The 26355-nt window shown below is 40.0% G+C and overlaps 1 protein-coding gene across 7 annotated transcripts in view; it reads right to left on the minus strand.

The window, feature by feature from the left end:
- hoga1 (4-hydroxy-2-oxoglutarate aldolase 1) overlaps positions 1 to 26355 on the minus strand; it is a 67756-nt gene that overhangs the window by 22619 nt on the left and 18782 nt on the right. For 5 of the 7 annotated variants that reach the window (XM_026171946.2, XM_080303248.1, XM_026171945.2 and 2 more), the window contains exons 7-8: positions 18821 to 18954; positions 9402 to 9691 (exon numbers count right to left, since the gene is read on the minus strand). In XM_026171946.2, coding sequence (XP_026027731.1) covers positions 9542 to 9691; positions 18821 to 18954 — 284 coding nt within the window. In that variant the 3' untranslated portion in view covers positions 9402 to 9541. Of the gene's footprint in view, positions 1 to 9401; positions 9692 to 18820; positions 18955 to 26355 lie in introns of those variants that run through there. The other 2 variants (XM_026171947.2, XM_026171948.2) reach the window with 1 other exon arrangement.

A 26355-nucleotide genomic window follows, 5' to 3' on the forward strand; every position in this document is an offset into this window, starting at 1 on the left:
AGCATAGATCAGGCTTCTAGAGCCCACTGTACAGATAACAGTGTTCATCACATTTTGTTCCAAAATGTATGCATGAATGTATGTGTGAATCAAAGCTGTACAACATTGTCCATAAAATAAAACTTCATTAGTTAAGTTTACAGGTAAGCAGAAGTTTTAACTTTTACTTTATTTTTTTTATAGCACATCAAAAAAAAGTTCCAGTTTTGCTTTTTAATGAGGTTAATTCATAATCTTGCCACAAAAATGCTGGCTGTTCAAAGCTTTCGAGCAATCAGTGCTGCTTTTTTGTTCCTCTGCTGAGGACGGTCTCCATTTGAGGCAAAGAAATAGGTCATGCAGCTGCTCAATTATGCTTAATTTTAGATCTACAACGCCCAGTTTAACTAGTTATTAATCAGGTTGTCGCTACCTTTGTCACTCTCTGAAGCTCCCTTATTGTACCAACCTCCAGCTGCCAATCCCAATTAGGACTGAAATCTCACTGTGAAACCAGCTATGTATATCTTTGTCAGACTAATCAAACTTATTTTTTTGTTTTTAAATCTTTTTGACTTTAAATACTATTTCTACTTATTACCAGGCATGTCAACCATTACCTTTCCATTTATTCCACTCTGTACCTTTTGTCTGGACTTTCACATGCTCGTAATCTTTGAGCTCCATCCATCTGGTTCACAAATTCCCCCCCCACTTCTCTGTCTCTTTCTCTCATCTTCCCCCTCATGTTGCCCTTCCTTTCGTCCTTTTTTTGTGTAGTAGTGATGTGGCTCAGAAACAGGGAGTCAAAGAGTGGTGAGCTGGGACCTCATTATAAAAATGTTCAGAGATTTATACTTCAACTTAGTCTTTAGATAATTCCTGACTGTGTGCTTCATGTTCCAATTCTAAAAGATACTGAGCATAAAAAAACCCTTAAATGAGCTCTAGGGGCCCCATTTGTAACTTTGGTTTGATCTAAAACTCTCACATTGATGTCAGACACCTTATAATTAGTAAGGTAGACTACAATTAATACAAAGTCACTTCTTAATCTTAAGTAACACAAGAAGAGCCACGTTTACTTTTGTCCAATTTAGACACAAATTATAGAACATTGCATGTAGCAATTAATGTCTCACACATTTAATTGATAATTCCTGCAAAGTTCACGACAGACCAGCGTTTTATTTTTATTCTGGTTAGAAGCGAGGCACACTGTAATGCCACCCTGCAGAGTCTCTGCTGGTTTAAACAGCCGTTCTTTATTTGTCAAAAAGCTCTCTTCAAAAGTAAAAATTCATTATTCTTTTAATGCTACCTGCTCTGTGAGACTCTTCAAAATGAAGATAAAATACAAAAGTTCTTTATATTCCTCGATGAGCTGACAAAAATGATTCAAACAGGATCAAATAAAGCAATTGTTGGGGATGGGATTTAGTGGCAGGATCAATCAGCACTGGGCCCTGTCAAGAATATTACAGTTGCAGAATGCTGCATGAATGAAAATCAACTACTACAGTGAAGAAACCGGCTCACTGGTGTTTTTTTAAAAGCCTCTGTACATGAATGAAGCTCTGTGGTTATCCAGAGAGTATGAACAATAGTAAGATCAGAAATTTCATGGGGCAGAAAAACTGTGACTACATAAACGCTACTTGTTAACCAGACAAATACATGTTGAGCTGCTTTGCCTACATATTGTGCGCTGATATACAGTGGCTTGCACAAATATTCGGCCCCCTTGAACTGTCCCACATTTTGTCACATTACAGCCACAAACATGAATCAATTTTATTGGAATTCCACGTGAAAGACCAACACAAAGTGGTGCACACGTGAGAAGTGGAATGAAAACCATACAGGATTCCAAACATATTTTATAAATAAATAACCACCTTTTGCTGCAATTACAGCTGCCAGTCTTTTAGGGTTTGTCTCTACCAGCTTTGCACATCTAGAGACTGAAATCTTTGCCCATTCTTCTTTACAAAACAGCTCCAGCTCAGTCAGATTAGATGGACAGCGTTTGTGAACAGCAGTTTTCAGATCTTGCCACAGATTCTCCATTGGATTTAGATCTGGACTTTGACTGGGCCATTCTAACACGTGGATATGTTTTGTTTTAAACCACTCCATTGTTGCCCTGGCTTTATGTTCAGGGTCGTTGTCCTGCTGGAAGGTGAACCTCCGCCCCAGTCTCAAGTCTTTTGCAGACTCCAAGAGGTTTTCTTCCAAGATTGCCCTGTATTTGGCTCCATCCATCGTCCCATCAACTCTGACCAGCTTCATTCACCATTTCTGAATGATCGCTTGAACAGTGCTCCGTGGGATGTTCAAGGCTTGGGAAATCTTTTTGTAGCCTAAACCTGCTTTAAATTTCTCAATAACCTTTTCCCTTAGGGGTGGGTTTTGATAAGCGATTTATCGATTAAAATCGATTCTGGCTTGTATAACATGATATGGATTCATTAAAATCATGAATCGATTTTTTAATATAAATGTATTTTGCCCAAAACGCCAGAATCTCTGGTTAAACCTCACAAAATTTCAACAACCACCAAACAGCTAAAACAGTAAATGAGAGCAGTAACACGGATTCTGCACAAAGACGTAAAAACAAAGCTCGGACCTGCCGACGGATCAGAATGAGTGAGATGTCGCCTTTCTCACCCTACACGGTCGGGGCTCCTGATTCCGATGTTTCGGTGGGTCCGCGCTTTGTGTTTACGCCCTTTTTGCGCTGATTCTAAAGCTGTTAGTTTTATCTCTCTCCAAACAATATTGACCGAACCAGCAGCAAAAGAAGATCCAAACTAAGCTTCACAGAAACATCGTCATGAATTCACTCTGTTTTGCTTCCAACACGATGAAATCACACTTCATGCACAGCTCTCTTTCTCTCTCTCTCTCTCTGTACTTCAACACCAGTTTTCCCATCTAAAAATCTGTTTTCTACATTATTCGCTTGCTTGTTATGCACAAGTCTACCGTTGTTTACAGCGCCGTTGGCCGCTGTTTTTTTTTCCTTTTACTTACTTCCGAAAAGAAAACCTAATTTCTGCTGTTCAATAGGCTACTGAACAAATTTAAACTTTTTAAAATTGTGCAAAATGCAGCCGTGTCTCTAATAAAACCGTTGTAACTTCAGAGGTAATGTGCTAAAGTTGATTAATGGTTTTCTTTCGTTTTTGATGTACTGCAGAATATTTTTATAAAATCCCAGGCCAGGAAAATCACCTTCATGTTTTTCTGTGTTTTATCTTCAGCTACTTTGACACAAAGGCATCTGCTGTGATGCTCACACCTTTGATAAAGACTTGCGAGTGTCAGCTTACTTTTTATAGATACAAAAATATGTAAATTATCTGAATTATAATATTTCTGACTGTCTGAGGCAAAATTTCCCAGATTCAAATCGAATTGAATCGAATTGAATCAAATCGTGGATCAAATCGATTCGGGACCTTGTGAATCAGAATCGAATCGATTCTAGAAATCAGTGACGATACCCAGCCATATTATCCCTGACCTCTCTGGTGTGTCCTTCGACTTCATGGTGTTGTTGCTCCCAATATTCTCTTAGACAACCTCTAAGGCCGTCACAGAGCAGCTGTATTTGTACTGACATTAGATTACACACAGGTGCTCTCTATTTAGTCATTGGCACTCATCAGGCAATGTCTATGGGCAACTGACTGCACTCAGACCAAAGGGGGCTGAATAATTACGCACACCCCACTTTGCAGTTATTTATTTGTAAAAAATGTTTGGAATCATGTATGATTTTCGTTCCACTTCTCACGTGTACACCACTTTGTTTTGGTCTTTCACGTGGAATTCCAATAAAATTGATTCATGTTTGTGGCTGTAATGTGACAAAATGTGGAAAAGTTCAAGGGGGTTGAATACTTTTGCAAGCCACTGTAATTAACCATGGTGGTAGGCTGTAACTGAGTCTTTCCTCTTACACAACGAAGCTCACAAAACGGTGTGGAAGGCCAAAATTAAGAGCAAAAGATATTTCATATTTAGCCATCTTAACTGTGCCACGCTCTCGGGAAGAGGGAGAAGGAGGGAGAGCTGCGTGAGTCAGGCAGTAGCTAATCACAGGGGAAGGAAGAAGAGAGGATGGGGGAGGAGAGAAAGATGGGAAAGGAAAAAAAAGGGGATGGGAGGGATCGGGGAATCTTTTAAGTTTGGTTTTAATCTGTGGCATGACCAGGATGGGGGATAATGGAGAAGGAAAGGAGCACAGAAGGAGAGAGGGATTGGGCTGTACATGCAACACTACGCAGAGAGGTCACCACACTGCCTGGGGGGGGACTGGGATGCAGAGAGGAGAGAGGGAAGAGAAAGAAAAGTGAGGGCAGGGTCGAGAGAGGAAAGGAGGGGGAGACAGATGACAGATCGTCAGGTGTGGAGGGATGATGATGTGCAGAGAAGGCAGCGGGGGGAGAGAGAGCGTATTTGTTGGGAGATTTCATTGCAATGACCTCGCCGTGTCATCGTCACGCTCCTCCGGGTGATGCTGTGCCTCTTTTGCTGACTCGCCACTTGCTCACCCCAGGAGCAGGAGTGAGATAGAGGCCAGTCCCCCCTCCTACTGTTTGCCCACTGGGAGCACAGACATCAACCAAACCATATCAAAGGGATGCCCTTGACAGTGCAGAAGCAGCGGTGGGGCGTGTCGCCTCCATGTGGTCACTTAGAGCCACTGCACCTCACAGAATGATAAAGGAAACCAATTACCAAAAGGTTTTTGAAATAAGTGAAGACAACACTTCAAAATGTTATGATGACACTTAGCGTGAATGCTTAAATTATACCGAGGCTTCAGACCTCAGGGGTCAACAGTTAAGAACACAGCTGATCAAACATTAGGACACTTTTCCTCTGGTGTCTGAAAGGACTGAAAGGTACCACAGCAACAAGAGACATACAGGAATAAGTATTTAAGGATCCTATTGAAGATTTTCCGTTATTTAGTTCTTTGGCAAAAATCTTTAGTAACAAGACCGCCCTTGGAAAGAGGTTAAACACAGATGAAATAAAAAGAAGAAACCTCATATTATCAGAAATCCTTGAGCAGGTTTATTAATATGAACTCATTAGTTGAATGTTTTTCAAACTCTGCAGGATCAGAGCCTTAAATCGCTTTCATGAACTTAAAAATACACACAAAAAAACTGTTGACTTGTGTTTTGAATAGACCTTATTTTATAGAAGGCCACTATTAACTTACCATGTAAAAGCCCCACTAACTACTGTATTATTATTATTATTATTATTATTACTGCAATTTTTGTGTTTCAGGCTGGTTCCATTAGCTGGATGAAAAGAGGTCACTCATAGTAGCAAAAACAAAAGATTATTATCAACTCTGTAGCTCTGCTGACGTTTTTGCCTCTTTTAGCTCACACTGTTGTTTCTGTGGAGCGCGGTTCAGGCTTCGCTGTGCTCTCGTCAACTTTGACTGCAGCACTGGGCAGCAGAGTTCAGCTTAAAAGCTGCGATAAACTAATAAGGAAACACTTAGTAATTGGCACAGCGCAACATGTTGACAGCACATTTGTAAAACTTGCACTAACAGTGTATTCCCATGTTATTTTCTCTAATACCATCTATTATGGTTATTAATCATTTAAGCAGTTTCTGGATATGAGTGCTAATTAATTAGTATTCACGTGATATAACATCTGATTTTTACTTCGCAAAAAGAAAATGAGAGAAAAATAAAAGCAATGACAGTATCAGTCAAATTCATAATTGTGTGTGTGTCTTGGTTTTGGGTAATTAGAGTCAAAATACAAGAACCTGGAGGTAACCATGGCTGCAAAAAGAAGCACACAAAAAAGAACGGTTGCATAATATTATCGCTGCTGACGCTGTAGCTTTGCTTCATCTTTATTCATTTCAAAATATCAGTTATCGTTATCATCATGACACTTTTAAAAGGATAACTTATTTCCTGCTACTGTGATAATGCTGGGCTTTGATTGCAGCGCTGTCTCTGGTGAAGGGGAAATGATGTGCACTTACAGAGGAAATCATTTCTTTAAACTTTGGCAGTTCTTAAAGAGTTTTATAATGTATTTGTTATTCACCCACTGACTCACAAAAACTCATACACCCTCATATGTATGGCAAGGTGCTGGCTTGTCATTGGGAGAAACTTGGGGTTCTTTGTATTATATATCAAACTCCTCTTCTGTCTTCGGTACCGAAGATAAACTTATAAACTTGTTTTTCAAGGAAATGTGACCTCATATAAAACTGCACTTATCTTGGTACCTAGCAGAGCAATATCAAGGGTGGGGGATGCATGTCTGGGTATCAGATTGCAGAAGCTTTGTCTCCAAAAGTATGTAGTTGCACTGGCTTATATTATATTTCTCCTTCATCCTCCGGATCAAACAAGCAGGTGAGGAAAAGTTTAGGCAGAGGCCAACTATCCCTCACAGCTTCAAGTCACAGTGACTTTTTAGAGACGCGGTGCTCAGTAACTCACTTTTTACACCAGTCCTTGAATACTTTGTTTAACAGTGACTAAAGGTCTTATAATTGAATGTAAAATTGACACAAAAAAGTGTGTATTGCAGCAAAGAAAGCAGGCCCCTGAAAACCAAGGTGACACTAAAGTACACTTTTATTCACAAAATCTGGATTGTTATCTTTCACTCCTGCCACGAAGAAAGAATTTGTTATAAGGCCATGTACTCTAAAGGAAATTACTTTCTGCAGTCTTACAGACAAGGCACACGTAGTCACTGAACATTCTCGTATTACACAAAAAAATGTCACATGTCATTATGCGGAGACATTCTCCCAAATAAAGGACACGGTGTCTTCAATAGCTCTGAATGCTTCCAATATTTGACCAAGCCAAATAATCACAGTAACAAAGGTCTGTCACAGTGAAGCAGTGTATTTTCAAATTTTTTTTTCAAAGTTTCTCAAACAGTGAAAAATTTCAGACCAAGGGTTAAACATTACTTATAAACTACAACTGTGCTTGTAAGACAGATGTCCTTAAAACTGAGTGGCAGGTGATTTAATCAAAACTGTTTATACTCAGAGCTTTCCATCTGTACTGTGTCCTTGTCGCACAGGAACAGAAGAAAACACAACATCTCCTCCTTTTTTTATGGTCCTGTAAGTATTTCTGAAAATATCTCCTGCTAAGAAAGGTGCTAATTGGACTCATGGTACGATAAAAGCAAAAAAGTGCTATGTGACAAAGCCAAAGGCTCTCATTGCCATGGCTACCTGCTACACGGCTTTAATTACAGTAATTATGGTTTTTAACTTTTTCACATCAAAGAGCGCTCTGGTATTCTGCAGCAAACTGTGACCATGACCTGCAGCTCTGCCTCCCACTGAACTCTAGCTGATCTCAGGTCTTTCTGAAAACATTTATCAAATCTATATTTGAGATGAGGAACTTTTCTTTGGCTTTTTGGTGGCCAGACCTAATCTCAGACATGCATGAACACATCATTCAGTGCTGTCTGGCCAAGGAAGGGCACGGGGCACATTTGCTCTAGAACGCCTGTTTGTTTTTCTAATATTAGATAAATATCAGCACAGGAAATGAGTGAAAAAACAGTATGGGCATCATTCCCCAGTGAGATATTTTATACACACACACACAAACACACTGAACATACATGACTGATTTAAATAAGAGCAAATGATGTGATAGTATTTTTCTTCCAAATTTTTTATTTTTCAAAGACCTTGGGAGGCTTCAGTGTTATTCAGCCTGAGGTTACAAGTGGCCTGGCTGTACTTTTAGTTTCCATACAATAGCTCTACAGAGGTATTCTGAATAATAAGACATCTCCTGAGGTCAAAGCATGCCAAAGCTGTGCTGTAATTACATGACAATTACCTTTAGGTTACAGGGCATCTTAAACTAATGAGGCTGATGCATACAAATGACTTTCTGCCATTGCAGTAGGTGCAAATGTCCAAAGTATAAAATGCATGCCCTGTGAGACCACCGTATTTCTAATGACAAAACAGACAATACTGTGATTAAATAACTCATATTTACTCCACTGTCAGGTGATTTCCATTTACTGTCTACTGCTGTGAGACCACAAATTCTGTATTTTTACGCATCCACTAACGATTAGACAAAGTAATTGTTTCCTAAGTTACACATGAGTCTTGACTAAAGAGTTCCAGGTCCAAGTCCCACATTTCAAAGCTTAAGTCAAACAGGTCATGATCTGCCAAATGCATTACACGCCAATTATACACAATTATACATCTACTTTTTACACTAGGCTGAAAAGCCACTCCTCGCTATGAACCAATCCAGGTTAGTTATTGGTATCTTGGGAACATTAAGACAATGGCTGACATATTTCCTATTTCAATTTAATACGTAAAGATTTGAAGGGATCCATAAGTTGCATCGAGCGACCCCTGGCAGGATTTTCATGGAAATAATTTTTGTGCAACAACTCTAACAAATGGACAAAAAAACAAATCAGACAGAGTAATCACAAAACCTCCTTGAAAGAAGAAAAATAACAGTTACAGGCTAAAATATGAGGGTATTATTTTTCCCTGTGTAAGGCTGAGGTTTAGTTTGGAATCTCTTATTACGTCCACTTGTCCTCTTGCTTTAGTGGAGCAAAATATGAAAATAAATAACTGATCACATGATAAAAACAACAGGAAAGATCAGCAGCTAATTGCCTGTCACTGGCTTCTTATTCTGGTTTGTGTACATTGTCATACTTGTAGTGTTTTAATGTATAAACACCTTAAAGTGGTGGCTTGCACTGCCAGAGGCACTTTTCTTCCTGAGTCTGCTTGGCTTCTGCTGGCTTGATCCATTACCTGTAATGTCAGCTGCTACATGTTTTATGGTGTAGATTTTATAGACTATATAACATTGTGTACATATATATGTACACAAAGTCTGGTAAAGTAAACCACGGGGGGACCACCACGACAATGTTTGTTACAACAAACCTAAGCAGACACTTAAATCAACCTCAGCCAGTTGAACTTTTTACAGAAGCTAACAAAGCTCAGTATCAGCCAGAAGCTAGCAGCCTCGGTATTAGTAATGGCTCAAAATAGTCAAAATAATTGAAAAATTGTTTTGTTATACAATATATTCTGCACCTGCTATTACGTGGAAAGTTAAAATATATCAGGGACACGCGGGTGTACAGCAACTCGTTTTCAGTTAATCAGTCGCAGTACTGGTCGCAGAGCACTTGGAGAAAAATTGGAATTGGCCAAGAAAATTTCTGTCAGTCCAGGTCAAAGAAAAAGAAGAACAAAAACCAAATAGAACTTTGAAGTTGGATTAATTGATTTATACATTTATTTTAATGTAAGGGAGTTTTTTGCAGGTTTTTGGATTTGGCTCAATAAATATCAACAGTGGACAGAACTGAATATTTATTTATTTATTTATTTATTTATTTTCATGGGCAGCTGTGTTTTCCCTTTATGATATAATTACACCAACAGCTAATAGGTCCACACATAGTGACCTCGCTCACACATGCACTCTCGCTCTGCCTAGGTCCCTTTACAGCCACCCATTGGAGGAGAAGTCCCGCCTCAGTTGCTGACTCTCGGCCTCTGTGAGCGGCTGAAGAGGTGATCGACAGGAGCCACCGTGGAAACCAAACCACTCCATCGCCTGCTTCAGAGCGGGAACTCCCAGCTTCCTAGTCACCTAGCAACACAGAGCTTTAATCAGTCTTCATATACAGTCAGGTCCCTAAATATTGGGACATTGACACAATTCTAACATTTTTGGCTCTATACACCACCACAATGGATTCCAAATGAAACGAACGAGATTTGCTTTAACTGTAGACTGTCAGCTTTTATTTGAGGGTATTTACATCCAAATCAGGTGAACGGTGGACAGTGACAATTACAACAGTTTGCAAATGCGCCTCCCACTTCTTAAGGGACCAAAAGTAATGGGACAATTGGCTTCTCAGCTGTTCCATGGCCAGGTGTGTGTTATTCCCTCATTACCCCAATTACAATGAGCAGAAAAAAGGTCCAGAGTTAATTTCAAGTGTGCTGTTTGCATTTGGAACCTGTTGCCGTCTACTGCTAAGATGAAATCCAAAGAGCTGTCAGTATCAGTGAAGCAAGCCATCATTAGGCTGAGAAAACAAAACAAACCCATCAGAGAGATAGCAAAAACATTAGGCGTGGCCAAAACAACTGTTTGGAACATTTTCAAAAAGAAGGAACGTACCGGTGAGCTCAGCAACACCAAAAGACCCAGAAGACCATGGAAAACAACTGTGGTGGATGAACGAAGAATCCTTTCCCTGGTGAAGAAAACACCCTTCACAATAGTTGGCCAGATCAAGAACACTCTCCAGGAGGTTGGTGTATGTGTGTCAAAGTCAACAATCAAGAGAAGACTCCACCAGTGTGAATACAGAGGGTTCACCACAAGGAAGGCCAGATTAGAGTTTGCCAAACGACATCTAAAAAAGCCGTCACAGTTCTGGAACAACATCCTATGGACAGACGAGACCAAGATCAACGTACCAGAGTGATGGGAAGAGAAGAGTATGGAGAAGGAAAGGAAGTGCTCATGATCCTAAGCATACCACCTCATCAGTGAACCGCCATGACACTTCCAGCGCCATGCTGGAAGTGTCATGGCCTGGGCACGTATGGCTGCCAGTGGAACTGGTTCTCTTGTATTTACTGATGATGTGACTGCTGACAAAAGCAGTACGACGAATTCTGAAGTGTTTCGGGCAATATTATCTGCTCATATTCAGCCAAATGCTTCAAAACTCATTGGACGCCGCTTCACAGTGCAGATGGACAACTACCCAAAGCATACTGCAAAAGCAACCAAAGAGTTTTTGAAGGGAAAGAAGTGGACTGTTTTGCAATGGCCAAGTCAATCACCTGATCTGAATCCGATTGAGCAAGCATTTCACTTGCTGAAGACAAAACTGAAGGGAAAATGCCCCAAGAATAAGAAGGAACTGGAGACAGTTGCAGTAGAGGTCTGGCAGAGTATCACCAGGGATGAAACCCAGCATCTGGTGATGTCTATGTGTTCCAGACTTCAGGCTGTGATTGACTGCAAAGGATTTGCAACCAAGTATTAAAAAATGAAAGTTTGATTTATGGTTCTTATTCTGTCCCATTACTTTTGGTCCCTTAAGAAATGGGAGGCACATATGCAAACTGTTGTAACTCCTACACCGTTCACCTGATTTGGATGTAAATACCCTCAAATAAAAGATGACAGTCTGCAGTTAAAGCACATCTCGTTCGTTTCATTTAGAATCCATTGTGGTGGTGTATGGAGCCAAAAATGTTAGAATTGTGTTGATGTCCCAATATGTATGGACCTGACTGCATATCCCATATGGATGATGTTGTGCTTTGCAAAGCTTTAAACTTAGACATTTTCCCTATTCATGACTTATATTTGACGGCTGAAATCCACCTGTACCACATGCCACTTCATACTGTAGTGAAGATGATTTTATGATTTAGACTGTAGAGCAGTGACATTTACCACCACATTTACCTTAATGCACACTTACAGAGCCTGAGACATGCTCAACAGCACCTGCCTTCAATTCAGAACAAATCAGAGTGACATACAGTGCAAAACTGACATTTAACCTGATGCTACAAAGATATACAGTGGGGCAAAAAAGTATTTAGTCAGCCACCGATTGTGCAAGTTCCCCCACTTAAAATGATGACAGAGGTCAGTAACTTGCACCAGAGGTACACTTCAACTGTGAGAGACAGAATGTGAAAAAAAAATCCATGAATTCACATGGTAGGATTTGTAAAGAATTTATTCGTAAATTAGGGTGGAAAATAAGTATTTGGTCACCTCAAACAAGGAAAATCTCTGGCTCTCACAGACCTGTAACGTCTTCTGTAAGAAGCTTTTCTGTCCCCCACTCGTTACCTGTATGAATGGCACCTGTTTGAACTCATCATCTGTATAAAAGACCAGAGGTGGGACCAAGTCATTGTTTTGCAAGTCTCAAGTAAGTCTCAAGCCTTTATCCTCAAGTCTCAAGTCAAGTCTCAAGTAATGTCAGGCAAGTCAGAGTCGAGTCTCAAGTCACTGGTGTAAAAGTCCGAGTCAAGTCACAAGTCTGAAACTTTGAATTTCAAGTCCTTTCGAGTCTTTAAAAAAAAACAACGAAAAAATAATGTTGCAGTTATATGCTAAATGTAAATATTAGACCATGTAATTTTAAAATCTGTGTTTTTCTCAACACATGACAAAATAGTGAACTTGGAAAATATACACAAATTGTGAAATTGCACCTCTTTAAAATGCAGCTCAATTAAACCTAGCTCCAAGAATAATTTTCACCAACGGTTCTGAGATAAGCTGCATGTTATTCTTGGATGCGGTTGTAGGACCGGCTTTAAAATCGCATGACAAAAATATCATACACATTAAAAAAAACTGTATCACCAACGTAGCCTGGACAACATTTGCTAGTTAGATGAAGTCAGCTATCTCATCTTAGCATATTTATATGCATATTTATAATCATACGGTTCTTGGAGTGAGTGCATACACTCATGAAGTTTAGTAACTTCAGGTCACTGCAACAAGCCCAGGTACAGTTTACCGACGGATGGGTACAGGACCTTGAAATGCACCGTGTAGAACGAAAGACCATCGTACATATCATAAGTTTACCAGTCTCACAAATCGTCGTCATAAATACACATTCCTTAACCGTTTATTAATAGGACCTTTGAGCTCAACGGTAATTAATTAGTAGTGGAAATAATTTCTGGTAGCATCACAGAAATGTAGCAGTGACAACAATATTGTATGCTGTAATCGTACTGGGCAATTAGTGATACAAAAAACCTGTTTTATCCTGTGAATAAAAGTATATGTTTTTGTCAATGTACCATAATAACAGAAGCGAAACGCAATATTGTGTCAGGACAATTCACTATTTATGCACAATAAATAAAGGAGCATAGCGCGACAATTTCTGTTCAGCGCCAGACTTGCTTGTAACCTATGTCACTAATTATGTTATGAAAATGACGTATTAACTACTAAAAAACACTGACCTTCGTGTAAATGCTTGGAGCAGACTAACCTGTGAGCTGGAGGGTTCTGGGACGTTATATTTGATCTTTGAATGGCTGCAATCCAGGCCATCCGTCGCATCTTTGTTACTTCGGAAACATGGCTCGAACAATTTCTCTTCAACGACGTAATCCGATAACAACCGATCTCTTTACCCGTCGGCTTCCCGTGGCTGTCATGCGACCGGCTATTGCAGTTAATAATACAACGGCTTCTTGACATTTTTGTGTTTCTTTTTATCGCTGTATAACTGATTTTAATTGAAAGCCTGCGTGCGCTAGTACCGCTTGCCACGAGTTCCCAGAATCCTTTGCGGTTCTACCCGTGAATGACGTCACATTTTCAATATCTATATAATATGCATGTTAAATTTTATATTTGGGGTAAAATATCAAGTCTTTTCAAGTAAACCGGTTCAAGTCCAATTCAAGTCCCAAGTCATTGGTGTAAAAGTCCAAGTCAAGTCACAAGTCTTAGAACATTTTTTCAAGTCAAGTCTAAAGTCATAAAATTAATGACTCGAGTCTGACTCGAGTCCAAGTCATGTGACTCGAGTCCACACCTCTGTAAAAGGCACCTGTCCACAGCCTCAAACAGTCAGACTCCAAACTCCGCCATGGCCAAGACCAAAGAGCTTTCGAAGGACACCAGGAAAAGTATTGTAGACCTGCACCAGACTGGGAAGAGAGCCTCATGCTATGGGGCTGTTTTTCTGCCAAGGGGACAGGACGACTGATCCGTGTTAAGGACAGAATGAATGGAGCCATGTATCGTGAGATTTTGAGCCAAAACCTCCTTCCATCAGTGAGAACTTTGAAGATGAGACGAGGCTGGGTCTTCCAACATGACAATGATCCAAAACACACTGCCCGGGCAACAAAGGAGTGGCTCCGTAAGAAGCATTTGAAAGTCCTGGAGAGGCCTAGCCAGTCTCCAGACCTCAACCCCATAGAAAATCTGTGGCGGGAGTTGAAAGTCCATGTTGCTCGGCGACAGCTCCAAAACATCACTGCTCTCGAGAAGATCTGCATGGAGGAATGGGCCAAAATACCAGCTACTGTGTGTGCAAACCTGGTAAAGACCTATAGTAAACGTTTGACCTCTGTTATTGCCAACAAAGGTTATGTTACAAAGTATTGAGTTGTATTTTTGTTATTGACCAAATACTTATTTTCCACCCTGATTTACGAATAAATTCTTTACAAATCCTACCATGTGGATTCATGGATTTTTTTTTCACATTCTGTCTCTCACAGTTGAAGTGTACCTCTGGTGCAAATTACTGACCTCTGTCATCATTTTAGGTGGGGGAACTTGCACAATCGGTGGCTGACTAAATACTTTTTTGCCCCACTGTATATGTATATAAATATACATGGCGCAAAGCCAAGTTAAAGCTAAACGTACCTGCCTGGAGTCACAGCTAGCAGATTATTACAAAACACGATGGTTAATCATTCCTGTGTTTTGTGGCAATTACATCACTTATTCTTGCACAAAATCATTTGCTACTTTACTGACTGAGATACTTTCATGACTTATGTAAGCCAGCCAGTGTTTTTGTTCAGATATCATTTTTCTGGCAAGAAGAGTAGCAAGCTAAGGTTAGCCAGCTAGTTAAGTTAGCTGTACCATTTGTGTCCCTGGAAAAATCCTCAGCATTTTTTTACTCCATCATGTCCATTTATAACAGCGATTACAAGAAGTACAAGCTGGCTTTCGCAGAAGCAGTTAATGCACTAAACAGATCTTTACCCTGCGAATGATCATCAAATAAAACCTTGAATTACAAGAGCACAAGGCTGTCTTTACCATTGCTCTTGCTGCTGCATCTGCACGGAAAGTGCCACAACAGATTTCCACAAGATTGAAACTGGAATACCACAGGGTTGTGTTTCTCACCTTTTCTATTCCTCTTCACTACTGATTTTGTTATAAGGAGGTGAGTCAACTGTTGGATTGCTTTGTAGAGAAGCTAAACATGTTGTAGACCTCAACCAGATCAGAGGACTACAGACTGGGTAGTGCATATACAGATTCTCATTCATATCAACCAAAGGCAGGTAGAAGAGGTGAACAAGTTCTAGTACTCTGGAATCTATTCACTGCTGATAGTATGGTTGACTGGACTGTCATCGGCTAAGTGGACAAAGCCTTAACCCTTTAAGACCTACCATAGAACCAAGTCCGCCAGAGCTTATATTATATTTTTACATGCTGTGGAGCCATTTTTGGGAGCATTTCAAGTTGCTATACATCAATACAACCATTATAGCCCAGATTTTAATAATATGTATTCATTAAGTGCATAGTAATTACATAAATTGCAAAAAAGTGCAATAAACTACAAAAAAATTGAAAATCGTTTTTGATTTTTTAACATATATTTGTAGTTAGAGAAATTTAAGAGGCTTATCCCTCAAAACTGTAAATACAAAAAAGTTGCACAAAATAGTTTCCCACCACAGGAAATTTATTTTGAGTGTCTTCATAGTTTTATTTTTGAAATACACCAATTTTTATACACTGCAGGAAAAACGAAAATAAATATTATACTGCAAATTTGCAAAAAAGCAGCATATGCATCAAAATAAACTATTTCCAGCAGTGCAATATGAGTCCTAAGCATCCCAGAAACGACACAGAAAGTCATAAAGTCAAAGATAACTTTTAAAAAGAGCAGTATAAGCCCTGAGGCCCTGATCGCAAAAAAGACTACATTTCCGCGAAAATGACGTCACTTCCGGTTTCGGCCAGGTAATGGCGGAAATGCAAAAGTTCGCGCTGACGTCTATTCCAACGTAGGAAGTGTTTTGAACAGCTGATCGGACCAGCAAAGCGTGTTTCTGGAATATTATGTTTTTGTTCCTGCAAGCGCTTTTTATGCAGTTTTTGCAAAGCTTTATGTGGAAGGAAACCGTGACCTAGGACAAGCTGATGGCACAATATGTAAGTACAACTCCTCCAGTTTCATATGCAAAAAAAATTTTTGCGCTAGCTTACGTGGTTGCAGTGCTACCGGGATTTAAAAATAGTTACGCATAACAGAGCGTGCCCGCTCCGATCGGCTCTAAAGGGTTAAGTATACTATAATGACTGGAACTGATCTGTGCATCTGCCTCTCTAAACTCAGCTACAAAAATATGTCTTATCAATTCAGTAGCTGTGCCCACTGTCCTGTATGCATGAGAAACATGGAGAGCAATGGAAAACATTTCCCAAAACCTCAACAAACTGCAACAACACAGCCTGCAAAGGATTTTTAAGATCTCTTACTCGGACTGAGTTACCACACTGACACCATTACTTAGTGATTTCAATTAGAAGGACACATCCTTCACCTACAGTGGCTTGCAAAAGTATTCGCCCCCCTTGAATCTTCCCATATTTTGTCACATTACAGCCACAAACATGAATCAATTTTATTGGAATTCCACGTGAAAGACCAACACAAAGTGGTGTACACGTGAGAAGTGGAACAAAAATCCTACATGATTCCAAATATTTTTTTACAAATAAATAACTACAAAGTGGGGTGTGCATAATTATTCAGCCCCCTTTGGTCTGAGTGCAGTCAGTTGCCCATAGACATTGCCTGATGAGTGCTAATGACTAAATAGAGTGCACTTGTGTGTAATCTAATGTCAGTACAAATACAGCTACTCTGTGACAGCCTCAGAGGTTGTCTAAGAGAATATTGGGAGCAACAACACCATGAAGTCCAAAGAACAAACCAGACAGGTCAGGGATAAAGTTACTGAGAAATTTAAAGTAGGCTTAGGCTACACAAAGATTTCCCAAGCCTTGAACATCCCACGGAGCACTGTTCAAGCGATCATTCAGAAATGGAAGGAGTATGGCACAACTGTAAACCTACCAAGACAAGGCCGTCCACCTAAACTCACAGGCCGAACAAGGACAGCGCTGATCAGAAATGCAGCCAAGAAGCCCATGGTGACTCTGGACGAGCTGCAGAGATCTACAGCTCAGGTGGGGGAATCTGTCCATAGGACAACTATTAGTCGTGCACTGCACAAAGTTGGCCTTTATGGAAGACTGGCAAGAAGAAAGCCATTGTTAACAGAAAACCATAAGAAGTGCCGTTTGCAGTTTGCCACAAGCCATGTGGGGGACACAGCAAACATGTGGAAAAAGGTGCTCTGGTCAGATGAGACCAAAATGGAACTTTTTGGCCAAAATGCAAAACGCTATGTGTGGCGGAAAACTAACACTGCACATCACTCTGAACACACCATCCCCACTGTCAAATATGGTGGTGGCAGCATCATGCTCTGGGGGTGCTCCTCTTCAGCAGGGACAGGGAAGCTGGTCAGAGTTGATGGGAAGATGGATGGAGCCAAATACACGACAATCTTGGAAGAAAACCTCTTGGAGTCTGCAAAAGACTTGAGACTGGAGCAGAGGTTCACCTTCCAGCAGGACAACGACCCTGAACATAAAGCCAGGGCAACAATGGAGTGGTTTAAAACAAAACATATCCATGTGTTAGAATGGTCCAAAGTCCAGATCTAAATCCAATGGAGAATCTGTGGCAAGACCTGAAAACTACTGTTCACAAACACTCTCCATCTAATCTGACTGAGCTGGAGCTGTTTTGCAAAGAAGAATGGGCAAAGATTTTAGTCTCTAGATGTGCAAAGCTGGTAGAGACAGACCCTAAAAGACTGGCAGCTGTAATTGCAGCAAAAGGTGGTTCTACAAAGTATTGACTCAGGGGGCTGAATAATTACGCACACCCCACTTTGCAGTTATTTATTTGTAAAAAATGTTTGGAATCATGTATGATTTTCGTTCCACTTCTCACGTGTACACCACGTTGTGTTGGTCTTTCACGTGGAATTCCAATAACATTGATTCATGTTTGTAATGGTAAAATGGTAAATGGCCTGTATTTGTATAGCGCTTTACACATCCAGTCTTCCACCCATTCACACACACACATTCACACACTGGTGATGGCAAGCTACATTGTAGCCACACCTGCCCTGGGGCGCACTGACAGAGGCGAGGCTGCCGAACACTGGCGCCACCAGGCCCTCTGACCACCACCAGTAGGCAACGGGTGAAGTGTCTGTAATGTGACAAAATGTGGGAAAGTTCAAGGGGGCCGAATACTTTTCCAAGCCACTGCATCTCCTGAACAATTTGCAAAGACCACCATGACCTGGACTCCATAAATGGGTAGACATAAGAAAGGCCAACCAAAAGCTCATTTGAGGTGGATGTTCACTGACGATCTGAACATTGTTGGCATCAGCTGGCTTTGAATGACCGTATTTGTTGGCGATCATAAGCTGCCCTGTGTGCTAACAGGCGTAAGACGAACCAAAGGTAAGGCTAAGGTTAACTTTAAGCAGCTTATGCCGTCAGTGTCTGTTGTTTATAAAAAAAACCTAAAAAAAACAAAAGAATCATTTGTGTCTGAGAATGAGCGGGCTTTTTTCTGAGTGCACTGGACTTTGCATGAATAGTTCATAGAGGAAGTAACATTTGTTTTGAGTTTAACATCCGATTATCTATAAATACAGCAGAGAAAAAAAAATCAGGTTTGTCTTCTTGGCCCAGAGTGCAATCAGTAAGAGTATTTCAGGCAGAACAGTTTTACCTTTAAGAAATGTGACTAAACCTCCAGTCTGGCACCATTTGTGGGAGTTCATGTCTGTGGTGGATAAAAGCGTGCAATGAGCAGCAGATGGTACTCACAGCGGCATTGGGCTCGATAAGGCGCTGCTGCAGGACTCTGGCTTCCTCCCAACGCCCGGACACACACAGACGCTCCAACTCACATAGCTCCTGGCCCAGCACATTAGCCAGCGCACACACTCCACCGATAGCACCTACAGACACAAATCAAAGACCGATGAGAGTTCAAGTTTCACTGGTAAAGGCATAATATAATATATATATATATATATATATATATATATATATATATATATATTGAACCGTTCAATACAGTGCTTTCGGTTCGGTACGCATATGTATCGAACAATACAATTTTTTTCAATTTTTTTCAATTTTTTTTTGTGTCCCGTTTGGATCTATAGCCATCAGAATTGTTGTCTTGAGGCCAAGAAAGATGCCAAGAGGATTTATTTTAAGTGGATCATCATATTGGTCCATTTGATTGACCTTTATTATAATTATGAATTTATTTTATTTTCAGTTGCAAACGGGACAGACATGACTGTGGGATAGGACAGGGGGAAAGAATGAAAGAAAGAGGGGGAGAGAAAGAAAGAAAACCAAAGGGGAGAAAAAAAAAAGAACAATACAAAATTTGTAATTTATTTTATCAACTTTCCTTCTGACGATGCTGTCTGTGTTGAGCGCTCAGTGAATCTGCATTTGACTACTCCGCCTAGGCTCGAGAGTGCAGCCTAGGCGGAGTAGTCGAACGCAGGGCAAGCTAGCGAGACAGAAGTGGACCTCCCCACCCTCATTCAGATCTGGCGTTTGGAATTATTTTGGTTTTCATGTGACGTATGACCCTGAAGGTAAGCGAGTCATGGACTAAAGTAAAACAGTATGTTGGATGTGCCATGCAATGCTCAATTACATGGGTGGGAGCTAGTGTGTTAGCGCAGTTAGCTCGTTAACGTGTTGGCCGTCTAGCCCCTCTGTATAGGGTAGCTCGTTAACGGAGATTTGCCGTGTTGTGGCGTTAAGGTTATTTCAACGAGATTAACCTGAAAGCACTAGTGGGAACACAACGAATATGACTGCACATTTACACCGACATCATCCTAGTGCAAAGACAAAAACAACAAGCATGCATGCTACAAACTTTAGCCGAGTCATTTAGACAGCTGTTAGCACAGGATTCTCCTTATGGAGACCTGATATGTTTAATATGCTGCTGAGAATATAGCCCAGAAGAAGCGGATAGTATAGCTTTTATTTTGGAAAGAGACATTTCTCTGTAATAAACTCTCTTTTCCAAAGATGAGTAATTCCTCAATCAGATACAGGGCTCGCAATATCGCTAGCCCGATGTCCCGGGGCTATCTCTGCCCTGCCTGTCGGGCTATTGTAGGAAGGAAAAATATATGTCAATGCTTTTGCATTCTTTCAGAAATGTAGCTGGGTAATTATGTCATTGGGTGAGCCACTGTCAATATGTGACATATTGAAATCGCGTTTGAATTTGCGCTTGTTTTTTTGCTTTCACTTTGCAATCGTGCGAACTGTGTATAGAGAGCGACAGCACTGATCTGTGAGTGATGAAAATTTGTGCACCAATTCCTCTGACATCGTCTTATTAATCGTTAGCTTACTATGCAAACATGACAAGTGAAATCTCCCGCAGCTTAAACATGTGAGAGGTTGATCGCGTAGAGAATCGCTGAGCTTATGTGAGTGCGTGTGTAAAAGCATTTCAGTTCTGCTGAGCCAAATAAGACAGGTCAGGGTGAAGAAGTGACAGCCAAAGAAAAGCTTACCACAAAACGGAGAAGTTATGACAAATCAGACTATAAGGCAAAACGAAAGAGCAGCTTTATGGTTTCATGGACAAAAGAATTTCTGTGGCTGCGATATGACGAGCTAAATAACCAGGGCTGCACATAAGTGGTCCGCAGTCAAAATAAAAAACATGCACAAGGGTTAGGGTTAAATTTAAAAACTGTACTTTTGAGTTAAAATATATATTTATAATTTTAATAAATGACAAATTAAAAATGCATGAACATTTTTTTTGTATCGAAAAAATATCGAACCGTGACACCAAAGTATCGAACCGAACCGAACCGTGAATTTTGTGTATCGTTGCACCCCTAATATATATATATATATATATATATATATATATATATATATATATATATATATATATATATATATATATTAGTTTTTCTTCTTCCCTTTTCCATTCATCTCTTTTTTTAGGAACTGTTATGCAAGGAGATATCTTTTTAACCCTCTGAGTTTAAATACTCTTAGTTTGTAAAATCCTCATCTATAAAGAGGGAAGAAACCAGAATAGTTTTTGCCAGATATAACTTCCTGTTTGCAATTATGACAAAAATCAAAGAAAAGCAGATCTGCCAACTTCCACAAGTTTTATCATATCAGACCTTTTTTTTTTTGCAGTAGTTACAGAGTAAAGTCTGAAGTGTGACAGGATTATTAGAAGGGAGAAAAAATAATCTCCAACACGAAATTGATATTTTTTAAAGGGAGAAAAAATAATCTCCAACACGAAATTGATATTTTTTAAATATTTCTCTCTTTTTCTCTTTGACTACTTGATACTTTCACTGCAACCATTTAGTCTAGAATAGTCTAGAAGCAACCTTCTTTTTGGGGGGCGCTAGTTCAGACCTCAGAAAACACTAAGGCCATAATGATGTCTTTAGCTGCAAGCATAATCCTTAAAGGTTGTCAACAATAGGCACTTCAGATTTCTGCAAACTAACCTGATGTAGGAGTGAGATGGTATGCTGACAGCTTGTTGTTAAACTATGTTTAAGGCAGAGGTTTGACACGTTTTGTGTGTGGAGTCACTCGGTGCAGCGTTTAGTCCGCATATAAAGCAATTTGCTCGTCTCCGTGTTGCTGACGGTTGAAGATTGATGGCTAGTGGACAGTCTGGGCTCTGACTGTGAAGGTAAAGCTCTAATAAATATTTAGCACCCAATCAGTTGTGAGCCAGTGTTCTCCATCACCACATCGCCGCGTGTCTCTTTCTGTTTCCCCTTCAGAGGGTTTTAAATATTAAATATAGCATCTGTGGGTAGAATTTAGTGTTCAAAGAAATGGAAATGAACAAACCCAACATTCAGTATATCAACTTTAATATATCACTGTCCTGATTGTATAGCTGTCCTGATTTTCCATTCCAATTGTATGTCAGTACAAGGCAATGATCACTTTAGAGATGGTTGTCTGACTTTTCTGTTTTCATTAGTTGTTTTTTTTTTTCCACATAGATAACCCAGGCAACAACTGTGTGTCTAGTGTTGCTGTTGGCTGCTGACAGACAGACAAGCAGGCCTGCGAGGGGAAGCTTCTCCACCGAAGGACTGAAGGCTAAACTGATGCAGACTAAGTCACAGTGAAAACGATCCACAATGAAATGTGCGTTTCACACTAATTAAAATTTACTATAATAAAGTCACCATTTCAATTAATGGTGACTTTATTAATGTTCAATTAAAAATTGTAAGTAGTGTTTTTCTTATTCATGCAGATTATCCTTTAATGATTTTTGACCTGTAAATCTAAACTCTTCCACCTTAGTGCTCTCCATTCTTTAGCGCGGCGCTCTATCAAGCTAGAGAGGGTTCAGCAATCAAGGCTAGATGGTGGGAAAAGTGTTTGCTGAAGCTAAAAAAGAAGGTTAAATCTTCACAATTGGAGCTGGATCCTTTTTTTTTATTACTTGTGCTAAGGTAATATTTTTAATGAGGATTCAAACTCAGTTGAACAATGTAATGGTTTCACTTTATGTCTCTATAGCTAAAAGTCAGCAGAATTAGAAACTATGGCCAGCAGAGCATATAATATGTTTGCATGCAACCCATGCATGGAGGATTTAGATGTGAGCAGTCCTGTCTCTTTAAAGTTTAAAACGGACCGACATGCTTCTTTGTTAGGGTTACTGACAGAATTCATTTGGACAAAAAAAATAAATTGTGCGGAGACTTTCTCATATAACTCGTTCTGTGTTGCCTTCATCACTTTCACGCACACGTTTACTCACAAGACAAATTCTGTATATATGACAACATGTCAAGGACCAAAGATCAGAGAACCATCGGAGAGAGGGAGTGTGTGTGTCTGTGTATTAGTGTGTTTGACGGGGCTGGTGGTGGGAGAACATGACTCATTAGGTTCTTGAGCATCATACTGATGTCCATTCCCAGGTGTGTCATCTAATCCGAGTTTACAGTACACTGTACGTGGCCAGCATATGAAAAAGGTAGAAGGTACTTTACTTGATATTGCTGCTGCTTTACAATTTAGTGAAGCTTATGTGCCTCTCCACTGGGTGAGAAAACACCAAATTGATTTATTTTAAATAGTTGTGTGAAAAAACTGATAGGGCAGAGAGTAACTAGTAACGTTGTTGTTGTTTGTAGGTGTTTTGCACACAGCTAAGATATAAATAAGAAGATACCACAGGGCTGGTGTCTTGAATGTTGGATGCAGATAACCCTTCTGTGCTTCCAGGCTCTTTGATCCTGAAGAAATATGGATTTAGGCTCAACAACTTGTGAAAAATATAGACATGATTGCATGGTTCCTTGAGTTTCCTGTGTTTGCTTGCTGTGCTGTCCAGGGTTATTTTTCAGAAACTGGCTTTGAGCAACCTTACACGGAGGGAAAGGTGAGAGTCATGAAAGTCAGATATAAAGTTTAACGTGAAAGCTGAAGCATAAAATAAAAACTCATCTCAATGTGGCTTTACATAGAAACACTGTGTCCCCTACTGGACAGTGTAACAATAGGACATTTTCAATTTCAATTATTTCAGTTTTTAAATATCTGAAATCTTTTCTGCCTTCTGCCTCTGATGATCCAATCAGATTCCAGCTGATTTGTTCCTACTCTTGCTAACAATGGCACAGTTACTCGAGTCCTGATTGGTTGGTTCATGTGAAACGCAGCTTACGAGTCAAATACACAAGCCTGTGCCTTTTACTGTTTTCTAGGGGCAATTTGTCATTTTGTGTTATTAGTGAAACAACTGTAATTTTCACAGCTCTAAAGCATACTGTGGGCTATTAAGCAGAAGGTAGCGAATGCCTCTGGGGCACATTGTCGAATGTTTGTGAAAGTAGATTTGGAACACTTAGAATCTGGACACACAATAAAATGGTGGGCATTTTACTGTGTACGTACTACACACAAAGCAGCTGTTACATCCATCATTTGGTGAGATCGGTTAGAAAAGCAACACTGACAAGCAACATTTCTCACAGTTGTTTTGTGTTTCTGTATGAATTCAGTGTTTTACTTCATTGCTACCATCTGCTTTAAGCCAAAGTGTTACAATACAATATTATTGATTATATTAACTATCTGTAATTTGCAGCTGGGTTAACTGTTACATATACAGTGGCTTGCAAAAGTATTCAGCCCCCTTGAACTTTCCCACATTTTGTCACATTACAGCCACAAACATTAATCAATTTTATTGGAATTCCACATTAAAGACCAATAATGTGCAATAATAACAGTGTGCAATACACATACACTTCTTCTTTTTTTATTACTAAGTTAATATACTGTTGTTTGTGTTGCGTTGTGATGTGTCATATCGTGTCGTGTTGTGTTATATGTAGTGCCGACGTAGGGCAGTTTTTCAATCTCATTGTACTATTGTACTATGTATGACTGTGCAATGACAATAAAGAGTTATCTTATCTTATCTTAATACAAAGTGGTGTACACGTGAGAAGTGGAACAAAAATCCTACATGATTCCAAACATTTTTTTACAAATAAATAACTGCAAAGTGGGGTGTGCATAATTATTCAGCCCCCTTTGGTCTGAGTGCAGTCAGTTGCCCATAGACATTGCCTGATGAGTGCTAATGACTAAATAGAGTGCACTTGTGTGTAATCTAATGTCAGTACAAATACAGCTGCTCTGTGACAGCCTCAAAGGTTGTCTAAGAGAATATTGGGAGCAACAACACCATGAAGGGATAAAGTTATTGAGACATTTAAAGTAGGCTTAGGCTACACAAAGATTTCCCAAGCCTTGAACATCCCACGGAGCACTGTTCAAGCGATCATTCAGAAATGGAAGGAGTATGGCACAACTGTAAACCTACCAAGACAAGGCCGTCCACCTAAACTCACAGGCCGAACAAGGAGAGCGCTGATCAGAAATGCAGCCAAGAGGCCCATGGTGACTCTGGACGAGCTGCAGAGATCTACAGCTCAGGTGGGGGAATCTGTCCATAGGACAACTATTAGTCGTGCACTGCACAAAGTTGGCCTTTATGGAAGACTGGCAAGAAGAAAGCCATTGTTAACAGAAAACCATAAGAAGTCCCGTTTGCAGTTTGCCACAAGCCATGTGGGGGACACAGCAAACATGTGGAAGAAGGTGCTCTGGTCAGATGAGACCAACATGGAACTTTTTGGCTATATGTGGCGGAAAACTAACACTGCACATCACTCTGAACACACCATCCCCACTGTCAAATATGGTGTATTCTGTATATCTGTATATTTTATATATTTTATTATTATTATTATTATTTTTTTTTTTTTTACTATTTAATTTGTAAAAATGTGTATACACACACACACACACACACACACGTAGGAAAATATTTAGTATACACATCCAGAAATGCATACACTATTATATATTGTACATATATTTATTAGTTTCAGGTTGGCCATTCTTGTATTTTGCTCGTTTGTGTTGTTGTGTTTGCACATCTCTGTTGCTTGTGGGGCTCGCACACAAGAATTTCACTCGCATGTGCTGTGCCAGTGTGCCTGCACATGTGATGTGACAATAAAAAAAAAAAGTGATTTGAAAGTGATTTGAAAAAGTGGTGGTGGCAGCATCGTGCTCTGGAGGTGCTTCTCTCCAGCAGGACAACGACCCTGAACATAAAGCCAGGGCAACAATGGAGTGGTTTAAAACAAAACATATCCATGTGTTAGAATGGCCCAGTCAAAGTCCAGATCTAAATCCAATCGAGAATCTGTGGCAAGATCTGAAAACTGCTGTTCACAAACGCTGTCCATCTAATCTGACTGAGCTGGAGCTGTTTTGCAAAGAAGAATGGGCAAAGATTTTAGTCTCTAGGTGTGCAAAGCTGGTAGAGACAGACCCTAAAAGACTGGCAGCTGTAATTGCAGCAAAAGGTGGTTCTACAGTATTGACTCGGGGGGCTGAATAATTACGCACACCCCACTTTGCAGTTATTTATTTGTAAAAAATGTTTGGAATCATGTTTGATGTTCGTTCCACTTCTCACATGTGCACCACTTTGTGTTGGTCTTTCACGTGGAATTCCAATAAAATTGATTCATGTTTGTGGCTGTAATGTGACAAAATGTGGGAAAATTCAAGGGGGGCGAATACTTTTGCAAGCCACGTATAATGAATCATGCAGCCTTTCTCCCCTGCCTGTCAGATGTGTTGCATCCAGATGCTCTAAGAGACCTAGCTTCGCCTCTCATTCCTCTCCCTTTCCTTTGTGCGATAGCCTCCTTTTCTCTGTGGGCTTGAATGGTTGTGTATTTGTGTTTGCCCGTCCTCTTTCC

Source organism: Astatotilapia calliptera, chromosome 6, assembly GCF_964374335.1.
Source record: "Astatotilapia calliptera chromosome 6, fAstCal68.1, whole genome shotgun sequence".
Classification (NCBI taxonomy): domain Eukaryota; kingdom Metazoa; phylum Chordata; class Actinopteri; order Cichliformes; family Cichlidae; genus Astatotilapia; species Astatotilapia calliptera.